Genomic DNA, 21,966 nt, shown 5'->3' with positions numbered 1-21,966 from the left:
TATCACTCTGCAATTTACAATACTATCATAGAAATATCAAAAATTTCGAAAAAAAGAATTTAGTCTCTTCAAGAGTGGCGCCCCTGTCCTTGAATATGAAATTAAATAGTAGAGTATAGGTGGAAAATTTGGAGGATTATTCGGAGAGTTGAAAACGCCTGAATAAATTCAAATACATTATTATCATTGCTTCTACAGTAGAATTATTCGCGTGCGGCTTTTTTGTCATATCCATATCAACTTCATCTCTTTGTGATCTGTTCTCGCGCAGACAAAAGTGTTCTGGGTTCACGTGGATTTATTTCTTTAACGGAGAATCTTCTTACAGGTATGGCGGCAGCGGCGCAAAAATTACTTGGTAGGATTGGAACACTTGGCGTAGGTCTAGCCATAGCTGGAGGTGTTGCACAATCTGCACTTTATAATGGTGAGTTCGAAGCTATTTTTTTCTCACTTCCAATTATAATAGATAGTATGAGTTAAGTCGTTACTCTGTTACTTTACTCCATCAGTAAACCAGATTCGTTCGCTGTGGTCTTTGAAAATTTGTTCTGAATTGAACTTTAGAGGAATGGAGCTTATGCGCGATGAACTTATAAATATCGCTTGCTTGAGTTTCTAGTAATAATCACAAATTTTGGAAGAAACCGGCACTAACAAAGTACCAAAATCTAGAACACTAAAATCAATTAAGATGGCATAGAAATAGGATTTTTTTAAGTCGTTCAGCAATCCTTGATATACTTGATCCCGAGCTTTTGTTTGGGTTCTTAGTTTTTCGATTTTTTTTTCGATGCGTTAAAGTGTCCGTTTACTAATTATTTTCGACGAATGAGGTTACAGGGGGATAATGTAGTTAAAAAGGGGCATTCAGTGGCCTCCTTATTTTTGGACGCTCTATCTTACTTTTTCTACTTAGTAACTTTAGTTTACATGTCACGGATCCGCTAAGACTAATGCTTAAGTGTAAGGGCACCACAAAGCCGCACCTCTCACCTTCCCTCTCCACTCAACTACATTTTACCCGGCTACACAACCGTATGCCTTTATTAATCCGATAGATTTATTATAATTCGTTTACTTTCAGTTGATGGAGGACAACGAGCCGTCATCTTTGACCGCTTTGCCGGTGTCAAGGACGAGGTAGTCGGTGAAGGTACTCATTTCCTCATCCCTTGGGTGCAGAAACCAATTCTATTCGACATTCGCTCCACACCAAGAGCTATCTCGACGATAACTGGAAGCAAAGGTTTGTGTTGTTCAGCTATAAACGCTACAGTGGTTGTTTAGTAGCTAACTATGCACTGCGAATGTTTTTTTCTTTAAATCCACTCATCTTTACTGGAATTTTTCAGATCTGCAAAATGTGTCGATCACCCTTCGTATCCTCCATCGACCAGATCCAACCAAGCTGCCTAACATATACCTGAATATAGGTCTGGATTACGCTGAAAGAGTATTGCCGTCCATCACAAACGAAGTTTTGAAAGCAGTTGTGGTACGTTCACAAAGATGTGATGTTTCTGTTCAACTCAGTGACTGCTTTACTCTAATCTGTTACCTTTCTATTCTAAATTACTATTTCATTTGCTTCGCTCTTTATAGGCTCAGTTTGATGCGCATGAGATGATCACTCAACGAGAGACTGTCTCGCAACGTGTGTCATTGGCTCTTTCGCAGCGAGCGGCTCAGTTCGGACTTCTGCTAGATGATATTTCTATCGTAAGTAAAATGTCATTGCACCTTATATTTCTTCTACGTCTAGATTTCATGGATGAAATTCACTAGATTTGTGCTTTGATAATCTTGGAATTTCAATCTTTCGACGATTTCGTAGATTTTGCCGTTACTTCATGGGAAATTTGATGTGTGGTTCTATTCCATAATGAGTTTTTTTAGCTGCAGCTGAATTTTACAAACTTAACTACAGCAATGAGTGTTTTTTTTTTTAGTTTCTGTTCAGTAGCTTTAGTAAACTTTATTTAGACGCACCTATCCTTTGGTCGCGAATTCACGGAAGCGGTCGAAATGAAACAGGTCGCTCAACAAGAAGCAGAGAAGGCCCGTTATCTTGTAGAGAAAGCTGAACAGATGAAGATTGCGGCTATTACAACAGCTGAAGGAGATGCCCAGGCTGCGAAGCTTCTTAGCAAGGTCTGCAAGCTCTCGATCAGCGTATATTCAGTAGTTTTGTTATTTGGATTGATTTGCCACGTTTAAGGCATTTGCTGATGCTGGAGACGGATTAATAGAGTTACGAAAAATCGAAGCTGCTGAGGAAATCGCTGATCGCATGTCAAAGGCCAGAAATGTTACTTATCTGCCCGGAAATCAGAATGTCTTGCTCAATTTACCACAACAGTGATTTCGTACTTATATGACTAGTAATAATGGTCTTACAGATATCTAGCTGACTCTGTTTTCTGAAGCTGATTCAATTCTTTTTCATTTTGATTATATTTCCACAGCTTTCTATGAGAATTGTTGTTCTTGTTATGCATCTCACTTGTATGTTTTGTTACGAAAAATCACCTTTAGATTAGATAGGGTACGTGTTATTGTTTGAAAATTTTCATAATTGTTAGAATAAAACTAAGCATAGGCGTGTGTGGACTGTATGCTGTTTGAATGGTGACGAGCCTGTTGTATCTTGCTTACAATTTTTGGCTTGTTTGAAGACCCGCTAACGGTCGAATTTGAAAATGGCCCCTCATAACGATTTCAACAATTTGCGGTGTTTGTGGTGTTACTACTATTATTATGTGCTATTACTGACTAGGTATTGATTAGGGTTTCACGACTAGAATCTCTTCTCACGACAAATTGAAGAAAGTATCTTCTTCGCAGGCCCTCTTAGTATTTTTTATTTATAAAGAAATAGTAGGTATCCAGAGCGTATAGAAGAGCGTATATAAGAGTGCACCAATGTAGCTGATTTTTTAGACAATAAGTTATCCTCTTGTGGTACAACTAGAAGTGATTCTTTTTGTGATTCTACATGTTCAGGACACAGTTAGTTTTAACGTAGCTCTTTACTTAAGTGCAGGAAAAAAACCTGAACGCGTTCAGGTAGAGGCGAAACGATCCACTTTTTTAACCCTAGCCTCTATCTTGTTTTTACGATAAGTTCTAGATGTACTGTTCTGATTATAGTTGGTAGAAATCCATCCCATGATTATTTAGCTTCATTCAATACTATGTATATGCATATCCATTCAATTAGTTACTCCTACTGATTTTGTGAGAACTATTCGAATCCAATTTTTTGTTTCTCTACAGTTGGTCAGGAACGAGTTTCTTTCTTAGGTTAGTCTCGAGAACTCAGCCAGGCACTATGGCCACGATGCGCTGTCGGTTCTACGAGAACCACTTTCCGGATGTCGAAGAAACAGTGGTGGTAAATGTCCGACAAATAGCAGATATGGGTGCCTATGTAAGCCTCTCAGAGTATAACGGAAAAGGTGGGTTTTAGTTTTTTTTTCCTGCATTGTATAGAAATGTTACAAAAAAAAAAGTTGCGGAAATTAACACTGTCCCTTTTTTTGAGTATTACACGCGATTGAAAGTTAAAATGGCGTCTCATGAGTTACTTTTACTTTTAAAAAGTCTGCTTTTTCAGAAGGTATGATACTGTTGTCCGAGTTGTCACGTCGACGTATTCGATCGGTGAACAAGTTGATTCGAGTGGGACGTAGCGAATGCGTAGTGGTCATTAGAGTGGACAAAGATAAGGGTACGTTGCAAAGTTTTCCTCTCTCCGTAACGCATTCATAAACAGATAGTGAATGGTTCTCTCTAATTTAAGGTTACATTGATCTTTCAAAGAGACGTGTGTATTCTAAAGATTTGATATTGTGCGAGGAACGGTTCGCAAAAGCCAAGGCCATCAACAGGTGTGTTTATTTCTAATTCCATGTATTTTGGGAAGTTTTTTTTTGTCATGCTTTATTCCACAGTTATCTTTTGATTGTGGAAGTCAATAAGCTGTAGATGAGTTTCAAATTGCAACTTTCAATTACAAGTTCTTCCTCTATGCTACACGCTGATTTTGTATACTTTTTTTTGCTGCAGTAGGCAGTCTACGGTAATTTTTCAAAAAAAAGGGGATATGTTGAATTTTCTCCTATCTCTTACTGATGAAATGTATTCTAAAGGAACGACATCACGACGGAAATCTATCACATCACTGTTAGTGATAGATTTCTGTCGTGCTGTACTTAACTCAGGTTTTTTTAGTATTCTCCGGCATGTTGCTGAGCAATTAGGATACGAAAAGGATGAACAGTTGGAGGCAAGCTTTCTGGAAACATTCTCTTTTGGTTTTTTAAGCAATGCTTCATGTTTCTACAGCTAGACTGTAACTTCATGAAATAGAGCATGCTAGATTTCTATGAAAAATTGCAGACAGTGTTAGCGAAACTGAACGAGTTATACCTTTTCAGGACCTTTACATGCGAACAGCTTGGCATTTTGATCGAAAAGAGAAAAAGAAAGCGGCTGCTTATGACGTCTTCAAACGAGCGATATCGTAAGAATTACTCAACTTAGATGATCCTATTATCTCTCAAATCGAATTCTGCAGATAGAGATCAAATCAATTAAATCAAATCTTAAATTGAAGGACAAACTATGTCGAAATAATACGGTAGACTTGATATCTGATCCCTACACTAGGTGTTTTCTTCCAGTTTTAGTCCATTTCTGATCACTTTAACTGTTTTTTTTTCTTCTGGGGTAAAAAAGAGTTTTAATGTTAGTTGTAGTACTTATTCGAGCTTGGTAAAAATATAATATTTTCTTTTGAAGGAACACTTGTGTGAACTGTCTCTATCTACAGATTTTCTTGAAATTTTCCTCCGCTCTTTCTGTAACTATCGAGTATCTTTTATTTCTTAGTCTTCCGGAGTGATATCCTAGCGAGAAATCAGCATTTCTACGTTCTGCTAAGATCTTACATGTTTTTGAACTTTTTTCTTCGCTGCTGTACTTCAGTAGAATTATTTCGTCCTTTGAAGGGATCCTCACGTTCTCGATGAATGCGATATAACGAATGAAGTCAGAGAAGCACTTCTTGAAGATATTAGAAAGAAACTAACCCCGCAAGCAGTCAAGGTATGTCATCTTGTTCATTGCTTTGATAATTTCTTATTTTGAAGTGTTCTTCAAGCTCCAGTTTTCAGTGTGTTTCAGTGGTTCGGTATCTCCTTGTCCCTACTCTTACTAGTTTTTAGATTAGAGCCGATATTGAAGTCTCTTGTTTCTCGTATGATGGCATCGACGCAATCAAAGAAGCTCTGATTGCTGGAAAGAACTGTTCAACGGACTCCATGCCAATCAAGGTATCTTTAGGATTTGCTAGGTTTATTGCTATATTGAAAAGAATTTTTAGATTAATCTGATTGCTGCGCCTCACTTTGTAGTAACCACCCAAACGTTAGATCGAGAAAATGGATTAACTGCAGTAAATGATGCCCTGAATGTGGTGAAAGAAACGATTGAGAAGTACGGCGGCAAATTTACGATCAAAGAGGAGGTATGCTTTGGTAACGTTGAATTTCTTGCATACTCATCACAAAAAGTAATTTTGGTGTTTTCAGGCCCGTGTTGTCACTGATGTCGACGATAATGATATCAAGAAGAAGATAGAGTTGGCTGAACTTGAAGAAGAAGAGGGATCTGATGAGGAAGACGAGGATGAAAGTGAGGATGAGGATGATGTGAGTGGTTCTCATACTCAAGCAGGGATTTATGAAGTGTCATTATGAAAAAAGGTTGTTCTGCTTCCTTTATTATTCCTTTATGTAGTGGGCAGGGTAACGTGGTTTAAAGCTTTTAGGCATTTTCAGACGATAGCATTACTTTACTCTTCATAATACAAGTTTGCGAAAATTCCCTTTTTTGTTTTCGCTTTTTTTAAAAGTATGGGCTAAGAAGGAGTGTAGTGCAGTGGTAAGGGATTTCTTTGCGACTGCACGGTCGATAGTTCGAAATCACCGTACGCAAACCAAGAAATTCTGGAAATTCGTTCGGGGTTGAATAATTGGTTCTAAGCTTATTTGGTAGGATAAGAACAGTGATGTTGTAATTTGGCTGGCCACAAATGTCGTTGTTTAAGTCGCACTCAATTTTTTTCTTCGCTTCGATTTCGCTCCTGCAGTGGAACGCATTTGTGCATTTCAAAGAGATTGATTTGATGCCAAGGACTTTATCCTTTATTCTTTTCATGAGAACCATAGGATTTTTATTACGAAGTAGGAGACATGTGTATTGTGTCGTGTTCATCTGAATCACTTCATATTTATTTTGGAGTAAACAGGTAGTTTTAGAGGCTTTGAAATTAGTTCCATTTTTATCTGTAGTATTGACGTGGAGCGTAGAGTTAGTACGAAACTATTTTGTAGCTTTATTGTTGTATTCAAAGTAGATTTGGAGTATTTTTTAGTTATATCCATCTAGTAATTACTTTGTATCTAACTATCTTTTTTACCCATCCAACTTTTAGTTTTGCAGAATCAAAAATTCAATTTCAGGATGGTCTAGTAGCTCCGAAAGGTTTGGATCAGCAGATGGATGCGGAAGAAGCGAGTCGTGATGCGAAAAAGAAGAATAAAAAAGCCAATGATGCAGGAGATAGTGGTGACGATAGTGAATGACAGCGTACAAAACTCGTCGCTTGCCATAACTTGGTTTCTGTTTTCTAGAAATTCTATCGCTATTCACAGAATGTGCTGTTGATGATTTGTTGGAAGTATTGTATAGCTGACTAATTTTGCTACGTTGGTAAGGGGAAAATATGAAGAGCAGCTGATTTCCGTTATCAATCCGTTATTGCAAATCAGATAACGCGATTACGCTTTAGGAACTCAATTAAGGACTGCCTTTATAGACGATATCCTTGCCAACTGTATAAATTGGTTACGCTGTAAAATTTTCCGTTGTTACTTGAACTTTTATTCCATCGCGGGTTATATCCGGAATGGGACAAACTAAGATGGTGTTAAACGGTGATTTCATTCATTCATTCGAATAACATCGTTTCTATTAAAATGATGCAAGTTTCTTTTTTTTCCTATTTTTATATCTAATAAAACAGTTCTACTTCTAGTTTCAATATATTGCAGAGTCAAGGAGGGATATTTTAGTTTCTTTTTTTTTTTGTAATACGCTTTGTGTGGCTGTAGCGTTATCGATCAACGACTATGGTCATCCAGGTTGTGGTGTCCTGCGACGACCGAAGGAACAGAAAAAGTTGTGTTGGAGATTTGTTTCGTGTGTGTTTTTCCAAAGATGAAAGAACTGCACATTTTCTTATGTTATTCTTATTTTTTGTTTTCGTTTCTTTCGTCTTTTTTCTTTCTAACATGGTTTGCATAGGTGCGATTCAGTATGAAGAAATGAGAAATGAGTGAATATTACAGTTTCCGGAGAAATGAGTGAATACTACAGTTTCCTATTAGTTTTGTTTCAAGGCAGCAGTGAAGGGGAATAAGCAGTAACGGCTGTTTCTGACTGATCCGGGTGAGAATATATAAAGAAATATTACAAATGTTTTGGAAAAAACCGTCATACTGTAAGACGTTTGTCATTTCTGTTTGTCTTAGAGTATAGAATTTAGTGCCGAGCTTTCTTTGTGTTCCCTATAGATAGGAACCTAACGTTTTATGCAGTTATTTAAGTCTGTACATGATATTTTCTCCCTAGAACATGTTCCGGCGATTAATCCGCCACACCTCTTGATCCAAGGTCACGTAGCGATGAGTGAAATCACCTTGGGATCACTGATGTCCTATGCGCTGATTGCATTAAAGACTGCACAGGAAACATGATTAATTGTTGGCCTTAGGCCATGATTATGAAGCTGAAATATAGCCGGATGCCGTAGGTTTAGATCAAACATCAAATATCTTCACATTTTCGTTTAGATTGGAAGAAAATTGGAGATTTGTGGATGGAAATCCAAGAAATCATTCAAGCAACTCATATACTGGAAAAAAGACAGAGAGAAGAAGGGGAAAGAAATAAGTCATCACTCTCTTTCAGGAGCAATGGATTGGTGAAAATCTTTCCAGAACTGTTTTAAATTTGCTAGAATTTATTTGTGATTTCGTGCGTTGCCATGATTAATTCCTTATATTTTTTTCTGCGGTTCAAAAAAGACTCATGAGCGAAACTTTTCCTCTGATGCAAAATCTAAGAGAAATCTCCACTGCCACTAATGCCTTGTGCAACAAATAACCTGTTAAAGTAAATATTGCAATTAATTTTAATTATTTGAAATTATTGGATTTATTTCCCACCATTCATATACGGCCGAGTCAAAACGAGTTAAACACTCGCAAAAGCGTGGTGAAACCATCTTTGCTGTCCAATAGGACCTAACTGGGGTCCCATTTCGAGCGGCGTAATTGCTTGCGCAGTTACAATACGCTTCCGGTCGTTTTCACCCAACTGCACGGCAAGGCAAAAAAAAGTCGATGCGGTGTACAAGACGGGTTGAGTAGTTGTAAGCGGCGCGGTCCCTAATCTCGCAGATATAGTCGGATTAAAACGACATGAAGCGTGGCATAGTTGCGTAAGCGGCTGCGCGTTCGAAGCGGTGCGGCGGAGACAGCAGTTGGAATCGAGTTCGGACCTTGGCGAACTGCAGAGATGAGTGCCGGTAGTGAGGGTTCTCACACTATCCCAACCGCTACGCTCTACCGCGCCGCTTCGAGCGCAGCCGCTTGCGCAACTGTCCGTACTTCATGTCGTTTTGACCCAACTGTAGTTCGGTGCCTAGCAGGGGATGCGGATGTCCCGAGGGCCACATATCTTTACGGTAGCACCTTCAATGCCAACACAGACTTTAGCAAATTTTGAACCGCGTTCGTTTACACGCTATATTTAGTAGTGTGGATGCTTTTAACTAAGTAAGGTCAAGAATTTCCCTAAGATTCAAATTCCCCTAAGGCTAAGAAAGAATTGGTTCCCCAGCAAACATTAAGGACTACCTTATCTATTTATCTAATGAAAAAATCATTCGAAGGCAGCAAAGATCTTCAAAATTCTCAGTGAAATTGACTAGAAAAATGAACTCAAATCAACCGGAGTGCATGTAGCACAGTTGGTAAGAGATTCGGTTGTGACTGCACGATCGATCGATAGTTCGAAACCGAACTAGTGCCAACCACGCTCTTTATCCCTCTGGGGTCGATAAATTGGTACCAGACTTGTCTGGGAGGGTAAAAACACTGACGTGATGCATCAGTTAGACCCCACAAGTCACTGTACACGTTCGTAAACCTCAAACGATTCTGAATTGAAGTGAACGCGTTGTTGGGTCCTAAGCGGATTGATTGATGACAAATACTTTGTTCTTTATGCTTTAATTAAGCGAAACATGATTAGTATAGTCTCGCTGAAGTACAATTTTTACGATGCTAAGATTTCAGCGATTTCGAATTCATCAATTTTTTTTTTGGAAGGAAAGACAATAGACAATTCCAAAAATGAATATTCTGTTGTGTCGCGGGAAATTTCACCACTCAACGATAACGGCAGTTCTCAGATTGCAACATCGAGCCGGTTTCAGCTGCAGTTTTTTTTCCAATCAGCACTATTTCGCGAACATTCTTTATTTGTCTTTCGAACAAATAGAAATTCGTTCGAGGGAATCAATTTCGAATTGACGAGTGATTTTTTTTCTCGGCTTTGGATTGCTTGTTTGTGGAAATATGGAAGGTATAAGCTTTTGAGCAGCTTCTAGAAATTTCTGTTTTTTTTTTTTGTCGCAACATAATTGGTTAAAAAGTGGTAAAAGGCTGTTGGCAAGCTACTGATCACTGTTGTGTTGTTATTGATGTATTGATTGGTATTGCTGATGATTCCGATTGGTGTTATTGATTATTGTTACACTATTATTGATTATCTATTATTGATAAGAACTGCAATAACTGCAGGCCTTAACCGGATTCATTTTCCCGGTTGATCCCCCAGGGCATAATCAATACCATGCAGTTGTGCTGATCAATACGGAGGGCAGTAGGATGCGATTTTCAATGTCCACTCAAAAACTTCTTCCAAAGAAATCGATTATCGGAGGATATTTTTCCTCTCGGTGAAAGTTAGAAAATAGCTAAAAGTTAGAGAATAAAAAAGGGAAAAAATAAAATATAGAAAATAGAAAATAAATGAAATTAAACAAAATAGTAGAAAATAGAAAAAAACCGTAAAAACTCCAACGTAACGTCATGTGGGCCCTGAACAAATCTCCTAAAAAACCAACTGAGGAGGTAAGTGGGCGTTACTGTCTGAAAAGGATCAAAATTCCAGAGTAACTGATTTTTTCGATGATCCTCACCTTTTTAAATGGTAGTCATTCGAGCAAAACGGTTCTAAAGAGTATTTTGAATAAAAAAAAATAAAAATTAATAATTAAAAAAAATGAAAATTGAAAATTTAATAAAAATCAGCGTTAGAGCAAAAATTTTTGACTTCTGCCATTCTTTCGACTATTCTATTATTCATTAGCTTCTTTTCACATGATATCACTTTGCATTGTTCCACTTATCGACTGAACGACGACTGTGACAGCGAAATTTTGCGTAACGTATCGCAAAATCCAGCTTCCACCGTCCGGTCAGATGTTAAAGAAACAAACGTCGACGACGTACGATGTTTGTTGACCGCCAGCCAGCCGCTACGATAATGTTTTCATCAAAGAATTGAATTTCGCTGGATTTGTTTCAGTTTTGGAGAAGAAAAGAAAAGAAAAAACTCAAGTTTACTCTTACGAACAACTTTTTTCTTAACTATCCTGACATAGGCAAATGTGTTTTTTCCTTTTTGGTGCACTGTCTGTTTATGCGAATAAATAAATAAATAAATAAATAAATAAACTTCTACGAAGGGGATCCGTAGCTTTTTTGAGTTACGAGAAAACCATGCAATCGTTAAACTGAGAAATCCCTCAGCACCGTTAATTGTTAACGAATTTTATGATAGAGGAAAAAAAAACTCACCGACTATAGACGTGTTGAAAGGACATGATGCTCGGTGCAATTACGGAAGCAGCTGCGCACGAAGCGGTGCGGCGGAGCGTGTGGGGATCTTGGGATCGAGGGGACTCTTGCTAGCGCCTCTCATCGCTGCTTTCTGGGTTGGTCCCACCTTGATGGGAACCGCTTTCGCCACCGCGCCGCTTCGAGCGCAGCCGCTTACGCATCTCCGCGGAGCATCATGTCGTCCTGACCAGACTATACGTCGCGACTACGCATAACGTATGTGGTAGCGTCGCTAAACGATGAGGACCGATTTGTTCGGATTATTAAAAAAACGATTGAGTATGAGATGTGGTTATTTGTGTTGGGTTGGAAAAAAAAGGAAAAAAAAAAGAAAAGAAAAAATTCTCCGTTATTTAAACCATTAAAAATGAGCTAGGTGTTGGATTTATTTACTGTAAGAGAGAATCTCACCTTTGCTAAGATAAGGTAAGATGTATGACACCTTGAGATGTATGGATGTAAATAAACAGACAACAAGAGGCAAACAATTAACAAATGAATAAACAAATAAATAAAAACGTAGATAATTATAAGTATTACAGCAAATATTAAGAAAAATCGTGATTTTCCACTGAATCAACTTTTTTCATTGCTAATATAGCTGAATTTCGATTCTCATTCTTATCCGATCGCCGAATCTCGAGGAATCGTGACGACAATCATAAGCAAACATTATTCCTTCGCATATCGTTCCATATAAAATCTAGAATACTGGAATACTGGATTTGAACTCGGCTTTGCTTGTGCAAATTCGATCCAAGTTTTCGTTTTATGACGAAACAATTCTGATAATTCTATTCTAACTATACAGTTAGGATGCTGATCCCATTAACTTCGAAATTATTCAAAAAATCTAAAAAAAACATTTACTTTCCGTGAATATAACTGAAACGCTATGCTTTTATCAAAAAAAAAAAAAGAAAACAAGAAAAAGAGAAAAACAGTAAAAATTATTATCATATTATTAATTATCCGTTATTATCATTTATTTAATTATTATCCGGAAAAGTACAGGAACTCGGCTAAAGCAGCTCAATTAGCCCATGGTCTTGAATTCCGTAAACAAACGGGAAAAATGAAATAAAAACGAAATAAAGTAGAATTGAATAAATAAATAAAAACGTATAGTTAATGAAAAGTAGTGATTTTTTCCATTTGTTAGTTTTTTTTTTCGGTGTTTCTCGGTGCAAAGATAGTAGATCTCACGAAAATTTTCGCTTTTTCCCATTTCACCGCTAATATTAATCTTATTATTTGTTATTACATTACTAAAGGATAAAAGTGTACGATTGATTGATCCTCAATCCTTTTGAGATTTCCGGATTTAGGATTGTTTGCGGGGTTTGTGAACGAACGCTTATGCGGCCTTTAATGAACGAATTTATGGGAGCCAGACGATATATGAATTCAGTGTTTATATTCAGACAAATCGACAATATATCGATCCTTGAGGAATAAAAAGCTTGATTGATTCGGTTTCGAATCATCGATCGATCGTGTGTACAGTAACAAATGAACATCAGTTATTGACTGCGCTTCATATAATTGAACTAACCCTGAACAATAGGAATTTTCCTAACATGCTTAACATGAGGGAAATTTCTGACTATAACTATGCAAATTCTTATTAAATAAATTTAAAATGAATTAAATTAAGCAACTTAATCGATTAAATTCTAATCCTCGCAATCTGGAATCACCCTAAATATGGATCCAAATTTTAATGACAGAATTACTTTTCTATCAAAAATTCGAGAAAGAAAGCGATGTGTTGCTAAAATTCTTGAGATCCTTTAGAAATATTGCTGAACAAGACAAGAATTAGGACATAAAATTATTTCTTGGAAAAAAATCTGAAATTTGTCATGGATAATTATTGGGTTATTCTGTAATTAGGAATAGCTTTACAATTTCTTTATTCAGCAAGAAAATTTATTTATTGAAGAAGTAAACTATTCTTTGAATTTGAAATGTTCTGCTTCATTTTCTTTTTCTTCATTCTTTCTCTTTCCTCATTTTCTTCATCCAATACATATTTTTCCTCTTGTTTTGTTATTTTCGCTTCATTTCATCCACTCACTGTGACTTGTTTCTTCCTTTTTTCTCAACATTTCTCTCCATGGATAAAAAATTAATCGCGATGTCGTTTCCGAATATCAAACGCATTGCGATTATAAGAATTGTTGTCGCTTGAATGGTGAAATCAAGTTTTTCTTGTTCCGTCATCTGGCTTTTTATGAAGCCAGAAGATGAGATAGCGGAAGATGCGTTCAATGCGATGGACAGCGTGCAGAATTTTGCGCATCATTACGGAGCTCCTTTCTTACGGATTTCGTCCACGATTCGCTCATGGACAATGAGCGGCAAAAGAGCGCATTAATCTGCTGTCTCCGTTGTGCATTTCTCTGTCCCTATGCGTTTCTTTTCATGACCTCACATGGTTTTCTCCGAGATAATTCATTCAGGAGGTGAAAATACGGAAGAAACCAATGTGAGAACGAGGAATTTGCGTAAAAATAGAAAACAGCACCAGCCAACGGAAACATATTGAAAGCAGCGTATTATAATATTGACGACGTTGAGATCTCACCACGAATAGACACGGTTAAAGGTGTGGATTACGAGTATGAGCCTGATCACGCCCCATTCCCCTTAGTAGTTCAGAAAAAAAGCGTGTGAAAAAATCTGTGTAATTCTTCCCAACGATACAACTCATCACTACCACTGATAATGGAACGATGACATTTTTCGCGCCACGTCTGTGATTCTGTAGTTGGAGGAGCTTCTACTGCTTATATATTCGAGGTATATTAGTTGGATTCTGGACGATGACGGAGTTGTCCGCGCATACTGTTGCGTAATAAGCTGCATTGTTGGGAAAACAGAGTCACAGAGGGGAAGTACGGATAGTTTTTTGAGACTATTAAAGGAAATTGAATGTGATCACGCTGATAATCACAAACTACACGTCTATTGATATTCGTGAATGGATTTCGGTAGTCATAAAAAGCAAATATAGGAGATTAACGGAGAAAAAATCCGGCACTATGGATAACTGTAGGAAGGATCATATTTTAGTTCGTAATTCAGCGATGGCTCACGAATCCGAGTCAAAAATCAAACTTGTTTATCAGTATAGTCAATTTCGTGATACAGTGACTTTCATTGAAGAACCAATAAACCAGGATCTGCCATCCAAGAACGGCAGCAATGTGCGGATCTTGGCAGTTGTTGAAAGACCATCGCAGAGTTATGTATAGTTGGGTCAAAAGGGCCGTAAACGGCTGCGCTCAAGGAGGTGCGGCAGAAAGTAGCAGTTAGGATCCTGTTGGGACCTTTGCTAGCGCTTGTGAGGGACTATAGCGAACCGGTGAATCCTGTTGGGACCCTTGCCAGCGCTTGCAGTTACGTGGGACTATTTCGAACTGTTAGGACCCCTGCGAGCACAATCGTCTCACTTAACGGCAAGCGCCTTTGCCTAGCACCAGCAGTTCGCAATAGTCCCACGTAACCGCAAACGCTAGCAAGGGTCCCAACAGATTTCTAACCGTTACGCTCTGCCGCACCGCTTCGACCAAAGCCGCTCGCCTTTCTTTCCATATCATAACAGGATATTTTACGGAGTTGACGAAAGATTCCGTTAATACGCATTTTCTTAGAAATAATTAAATTTTAGAGCGGGAGGGGGTTACGCAACCGGAGTAAAGCTCGAACTAACTTCCTTATCAAAACCAGAATACTCGATTCTTAAGCCTAAAATTTGCTGGCTACGTTTACGGATCGTTTACGGATGAATCTCTCCCAGCACTGGTTTTTTCAAGGTCTAAGAGGTTTTTTTTTCGCTGTCTTTCAATGATCAAAACACCATTTCCATTGATCCTATTTTGGTCATTCCAAAGAGAAAAAAATTGCATGTGACGGAGATGTGGCGTGAATGCAAATGTGGTGGTTTTAAAACTTGTCGATTAGGAAAAATTTGAATTTTATCATGATCATCACTCTGATAAAAATTAGATTTAAGATTGAAATTTTTAAAATAAGAATTAAGATTAAATTTTTTTAAAAAATTAAGATTAAGCCGACCTCCGCTTTTCCTCTTTTATTTCTGCACTTTTTTTCTGGAGAAACTGGGCCCCTGATTTTCGGAAAGTCGACGTATTCCATCCCTAATCAGCACTTTCATCGCTCTATCTCTATAATTTTCAGTAAGCCATGGATCTCTTCGGGGTGTTTTGAGGCTGGATTTCAAGTCGAACAACATTCCAACGCCCTCAAGGCATTGACCACCTGGAGATGCTCAGATTCTAACATGAAAAAGTTGCTTTTTTCCCTGAATAATTGAAACACCCTTCCGTTCAAAACCGGTTCTCCACGGCACGATATCAATTACGTTATGATTTCGATCAGCTCGATTGCACCACCGTCGATTCATCGATCCGTTATCCTCATCATTATAGCATATCTGATTTCACTTTTCTTCAATTTATTCACGCAAAAAGAAATGAATTAGGAAAGATGTTGCGTAGATGGCGCTGCGAAGAAGTACCGGTTTCCTTCCCCGTACATGTGTGTGCGTCTGAAATGAATGACATTGGATAGCTGGTGGTCAGTGGGCAGATAACGGTTCTCTCCAGGAGCGGTCACCGTTTCCGGCCGAATCAATGTACTTCATTCATTTTACGCAAAATTCCGCGCAAGAACTGGTCACTGTCGCACGCCGAATGCCTCGAGCGTTAGCATTCCACGTTAGGATCATTAATTAACTTTAAATGGAAGCTTTCATTTAAAAAAAAAATTCACCTTCAGGTCAATAGTTAATTAATTGTGTCGTTAATCTGAACTATTCACTGAAAGTAAGTACTGGGAATTAAATAATAGTGATATCAAATAATAATAACAATTGAATAACAATAATATTATAATAATTCCAATTTTTTTCAATTTTCCTTGAAAATCACAAGAAAAATCCAAATGCAATTTTTAATTCAACCAGTTATTCAAATAGTCAAATAGTTAATGGTAATAAATAGTCAAATAGTTATTATTAGCTAATCAATAATAAATAATCACCGATAATAATTAAGGCAGGCAATTAAGCAATTAAAAGTAGTACAAGCAATTAAATAATGATATAAAATAATAATAACATTTGAATAATAATATTATAATAAATAATAACTAATAATATAATAATAATAATAATTAACAACTAATAATAATTATTACAATCAATAAAATAACAATGATATTAAAAAGTAATAACAATTGAATAATATTATTATTATAATGGATAATGACTAATAATAAAAAACACGAACAATTAAGCAAGTAAAAGTACAAGCGATTCGTCAGATAATACATGTATACATTAAGAAATAAAGGATAAAGTGTCTGGCGTTAATCAATCCCTTTGGGATGCACCAATGCATCCCGACTTCAATTCAGGATCGTTTAAGGTTCATGAATGCTTGTCTAGCCTTTATCGCTTACGGAAGCTAGCTGATGTACCAAGTCAGTGATTTTATCCTCCCAGACAAGCCTGGTACCAATTTATCGACCCCGGAGGGATGAAAGGCTTGGTTGGCACTATGATGGTTTCAAACCGTCATCCATATGGCTACAACGGACCTCTAACCGACTGCGCTACACCCGCTCATGATCGAGATATGCGAATATGCAGATAACTAAATAAGCGAGTGACCAGGAGAAACGGTAGTTCCTCGAAAGGCAAGAGTAACGCGGAGGCTATTAATCACAGCTATGAGTGTTTGCAGTCTGAACGAGGTGATTCCACATAGATCCTCCCAGAGAAGTCTGACCGTAATCTATCGACCCCGGTGGGATGAAAGACTTCGTTGGTTTGGTTGCCTTGGTGCGGTATCGAACCGTCGATTGTGCAGTCAGTCGCAGCTGAACCTCTCCGACCATTGACTCTGGGATATTCTCACCTTCTGTAGCAGGAGAATGACCTGCCAACCCACCACAGCTCATGCTTTGAAGGGCTAGCCTTGTTGTGTAAAATTCAGGCGAAAATTTAGTAAGCTCCCTTCCATCTTGTTTTTTTTTGTTTTATGGCACACCTGCAGGTGTTTTCAATAAATAAATAAATAAATATGGATGCCCAGTGAATATACTATTTAATAACAACAATAATAATACTACTAATAATAATAAATAGTAACAATAAGTAGTAACAGTAGTAATAATAATGGTAACGATGATAACAGCAACAATAAAAAACAAAAAAAAAAAAAACCCTTACGTATTTGCAAAAATCCATGGTTTCACCTCGATCGTAAGCGTATTCAATTCTGACTTCTTCCATTCTAGATAAGTATATTTAATTATTTAATTTATTTAGGCTATTTAATGTGTATATAATCAAAATTTGGAGAATAAGAGGATAAATGTGGTGGGTGTGGCGCAGTCGGTAAGAGGTCCGCTGTATTCACACGGTCGATAGTTCGAAGCCGCCTCAGTGCTAACAAAGTCCTTCATCCCTCCTAGGTCAATAAATTGGTACCAGACTTGTCTCGGAGGGCTCGTCTTCTAGACGACTTGGAAAAAACACTGACTTGATCATCGGCTGGCCCCCGCAAGCCAATTGGATGGGTCAACACTCGTTCCAAAACCTCAACGATTACGAATTCCAGGAAAACGCGTTGACGCATCCCAAGTGGATTGATACGCCAGTGACTTTATCCTTCATTTACCGTTGAGTTCTAAATGAGTTCAAAATGATCCCAGTTTTCGTTGGTTTTGATTATTTACGAACTTTATACAATTACAAAGTATTTTTCCTAGGATACTCTCGAATGGAACCGATTTTTGAGCTTCTAGACGACTTGGAATTTGATAGATTGATAGGAATATTGATAGAATCACACCATTTTGGCAACATTTTCGGAAACAGTATTGTCGTTACCGTAGAACGCGTAAAATATGTAGAAGTCGGGTAAGGAATCTCATAATTTGGTTCTTGTGGTTTCTTCTGCTACGTTCATTCTTTTTTCTCTAATTATCATCCTTTCATTTTTCTATTATTTTTTTAGTTATTTTTCAACTATTTTTAATTCATTCTTCTAATTATTCTAACTCTATCATTTGTATTTTTCATTTTTTCAACGTCATATGCTCATTTTTCCAACATTTTTTAAGGAAAATATAAATGTTTCGAAAAATTTCCAAGATTTGTACTGTTTCTTTGGATCCTGTATCCCGTTTTCTTTTTTTTTTTTAAAAAGCGATGATCCCTTGGTTTAGAGCCGCGAACAGCAACTACATGTAAAATCGTCGGAACACATTCCCGCTCAACGACGCCCGCGGTGCTAACGCAGTTCGTGCACTTCTTACGTAATTTTCGATCTTCATCCCGTATCTCGCCAGTTCTCGAACTTGTGCGCTACGCATGCCTGCGCGTATGTCAGGCAGTTTTCGAACGAAAACTAATAAATCCTATAGTTGTCGGCGACGCGAACGTTTGCCCTCCGCGACAAGTCTCTACTTTTATGTAATTGCAAACAACCAGGAACTCTATTAAAAAGTACTGTTGTAATCAGTGACTTACAGTACCCCGCGAATAACCAGTTTTGTGGGGTCTGGCTTTTAGAAACAGGTTTCTAGACAGTTACTGTAACGAGTAGCAGGGTTTTGATCGCGGAAAAATCCAGGAAAGGAATGAACGTTGGTATTTATGGATGATCAGATAGATATGTAAGTGAGTCAAACTTAGAGGGGTATTCTCTGCGTACTATAACAGACACCTAACTTGCGGCAGCTCGCCTATGTGAGCGTTGCGGCCGCTCAGGTAAACATAAGTACTCAAAAGTAATACACACACATATATATTACTTTAGTTCACCATGCATAAATTTTGCCTTTCTGAATAAAAGGAAATATTTTTTAGAAGAAACTTCGACAACGAAGAAGATTTTGCTCTATTTGCTCTAAGCATGATGTCAGTACTAATTATTTTCACTGAATTCAAAAGAAAAAAAAGCGATTCAAGCTGCAACCGAGGAAATGTTCCCTTTCACCTTTACCATTATCTCGATCGATTCACATCATTTCTGCTTGAACTGTGTAAAAATTTTCTTCATTAATTCTCCGAGACAACATCTGTCACTTTCTTCAGTTTTCAAATCTTTTATAAAGGAAAAAAAGGGACGTGGACATGTCTCGACAGCTAAAATCAAAGAGCGAATAAATCACGGAGAATTTTTTCTTTCTCTCGAGGAATTCAGGGAAAATTCTCAAATGTAACACCTATTTTTAGTTGTAATATTTTCAATGCAATTTTTTGATCGTGAAATGAAATTACACACGTTTATTAGCTGATTTACAGCAAAATTCACAATTCGTCAGCTTCAAATAATGGTAAAAAAAGAACCGCGTCATTCACTACTTCCAGGAAAACCTCCTCTTCTTCAAACTGGGTTTCCGGATCTTTCAATTTTTTCAAAGCTATAGAAAAAAAGAAGTTTTTCTAGCATTATTTTTGAAATCGATTACGATGTGCTTGACTTCAACTAGTACTTCAAACGGGGTTTCCAGACTTTCGCAGGACTTGAGACAATATCCGAGACCTTAAGCTTTGCGACAACCAGCAATCTAGTCCGAAGAGACAATTTTCCTTCGATAGAGCATTTTCTCACTGATTTTACTATACATGTTTTGTATTCATTTATTTATTTTCCTATTATTTCTGTAGCTAACCCTAGTAGATGCAAAAATATGTGTTTCCATATTTTACGTTATTATCATATTATATAGTTACAGTATACAGTTCACATAGGCGCTTTTGAATCCAAAATAGAAAAGGCACTGTATTGAGCAAATCCCAGATCATGGAGATCACCCGCAATCGCTCGCTTACCGGGGCGGGGATTCGGCGACCGTCATAGTTCCCTCCTCACTCAGATCATACAATGAGACATCCCGCAGTGCTAAACCATTCGTGAACGGTTACGCTGAAATGATCGAGTTTCGCATAATCCGGAAAGATTTGCATGGGTTGGATTCACTTTTATGATCCTATATAATTTGGAAAAAACGACGTCGAATCGACGAATCGTTGAATTTGTTAATTTTTTAATGCTTATTGGTAGAATTCTTTCAAAAACAATGAGCTATTGGTGGATTTCCGTTTATGAGCCAAAAGTTGAAGTACTTCCCCGATAAGTAACTGCTAAGTGGGTCGCCACAAGCAATTTTAGTGATGCGTGGTGAAGCTAATAAGTTTGTAAACAAAAATGAAACATGAAAATATAAACAAAAAGAATTTCCATAAAAAATAAAAAAATAAAAAATAAAGACAAAAATGATAAAATAGACGTATTTCTCACGGGTGAAATCGCGGATATTGAGAGAGCGCTGATTTCCTGGTTGTCATTTTATGTGGTATCAGAATCCCTTTAGCCTGGAGCATATACGCAATTGCCATTTATTCAATTAATTACTTATCTGACTGGTTATTAATTATTATAATCAATAATAATTTAAGTTGATAATTTATAAAATTTTGACAATTTATATAGTTGAAATTTTCATTTATTTTTTCACAATTTCTTTTTGAAAGTTCAATAAATTATATAATTAATGACTTATAGTAATTTATGTAGTAATTTATATGGTCTATTCATCACGAAAAATTATGAGTTCAACGAATTCTTCAGAGATATACCCGCCAACGTTATGTTTTACACCGCTGGACATCATCCAAAAATAATGTAATATATTCCAAGACAAATTGGAGACGAATTGGAGTTCCAAAGCGAATTGGACAATCGGAAATAAAGAAATATCCGGAGAAAATCAGAAAGATTTGAGTTGTGTTGAAAATCGATATTTGTGCAGTCAACTGATGGGAGAATGGATGAGTAAGAGAGAATTGTCCGGGAAAACCTTGAGCTCACTGATACCAGGAAAGCAACAAGACAAAAGTCGCAATAAATAAAATAAAATAAACTGGTAATGAAATAAATCGGAGAGGAACATTTACTGAGCAGTCCAAAAATAAAGTCGTTCGACCCATACTGCCGCTAATAGCGCTGCGGTATTATCTTATAAGGGACTCTCGTCCCTTATAAGATAATATCGCAGCGCTATTAGTGGTGTGATCACGGGACAGTCGTTGCGAAAATTTTAATCGCTGCCGATTCCACAGAAATGAGAAATATCTGTAGATGAAATAAATGTAAACAAAAGAAAAAACAATGAATAAACGCAATAAAACCAAAATTTAACCTAATCTTAAATCATGTATAGCCCGATTTTGTATCTGAAGAAGCAAAGCAGGAGCTAGAAGAAAAAAGGAAATTGTAAAAATAATTGAGATATAAAGGAGAGAAGGCGTACGCTTCGCTGACAGCAGCGTCCAGACGCAAACAATTCGCCTGCGTTCTTCGATTATCTGTATCGTTTCAGTTTTTTTTTTCAAAAAACAAGTTCGTGACTGTGTGATCCATTGACTGCGCTATGGATGAGTCAAATATTCTGGGTTGACACGAGGGACAGCGTGACCCAACGTGGGAGGGTCACGCTTTTGAAAAAAAAACGACTTATTCCTACATATTTCTAAGAGCTAAGATATTTTTCCATTAGACTCATTAACAACAAGTCATTATGATACTCTGCTGAAGTTTCATAAAGTCAAAAAATAAAAAAAAAAAAAAAAGGAAAAAAAGTACATTTGGTGTGCAATGGTCACGGTAAAGTAAATCGGATCCACGTTCTTTTTTTGTTTTCTGGATACGGATATAGGGGAAATAAAAATATCTACTCAATCTAGTTTTGTTGTTTTGAATTTGTTAAAAATAAGAATTAAAAAAATAGATAAAAGCGTTGGTCCCTTTCATCGGCACGAGGAATTCAACCGTGAAAACACGCGCATAACCAATGTTAAGAATCGGTCATTAGATGTTGC

General features: G+C 37.2%; 1 protein-coding gene across 3 annotated transcripts; it reads left to right on the top strand.

The window, feature by feature from the left end:
- Positions 1-330: 330 nt before the first annotated feature.
- Positions 331-6,653, top strand: RB195_004748 (uncharacterized protein; the record flags this gene model as incomplete). 3 transcript variants are annotated; one of them, XM_064182732.1, is made up of 16 exons in its annotated part: positions 331-427; positions 1,088-1,249; positions 1,356-1,498; positions 1,606-1,722; positions 1,987-2,154; positions 2,222-2,361; positions 3,307-3,461; positions 3,620-3,733; positions 3,806-3,893; positions 4,237-4,291; positions 4,443-4,528; positions 5,016-5,112; positions 5,232-5,339; positions 5,390-5,533; positions 5,598-5,717; positions 6,531-6,653. In XM_064182732.1, the coding sequence occupies 16 exons, from the start codon at positions 331-333 to the stop codon at positions 6,651-6,653; spliced, it is 1,917 nt and encodes a 638-aa protein (XP_064033998.1). The 3 variants fall into 3 exon arrangements, with proteins under 3 accessions (XP_064033998.1, XP_013304244.1, XP_064033999.1); XM_064182731.1 differs by lacking the exons at positions 331-427; positions 1,088-1,249; positions 1,356-1,498; ... (1 more) ...; positions 1,987-2,154; positions 2,222-2,361 and having other exon boundaries at positions 3,335-3,461; XM_013448790.2 differs by lacking the exons at positions 3,307-3,461; positions 3,620-3,733; positions 3,806-3,893; ... (5 more) ...; positions 5,598-5,717; positions 6,531-6,653 and having other exon boundaries at positions 2,222-2,365.
- Between the last annotated feature and the right edge of the window lie 15,313 nt (positions 6,654-21,966).

Source organism: Necator americanus, chromosome I (assembly GCF_031761385.1).
Source record: "Necator americanus strain Aroian chromosome I, whole genome shotgun sequence".
Classification (NCBI taxonomy): domain Eukaryota; kingdom Metazoa; phylum Nematoda; class Chromadorea; order Rhabditida; family Ancylostomatidae; genus Necator; species Necator americanus.
This window is presented reverse-complemented; position numbering and strand designations above follow the sequence as displayed.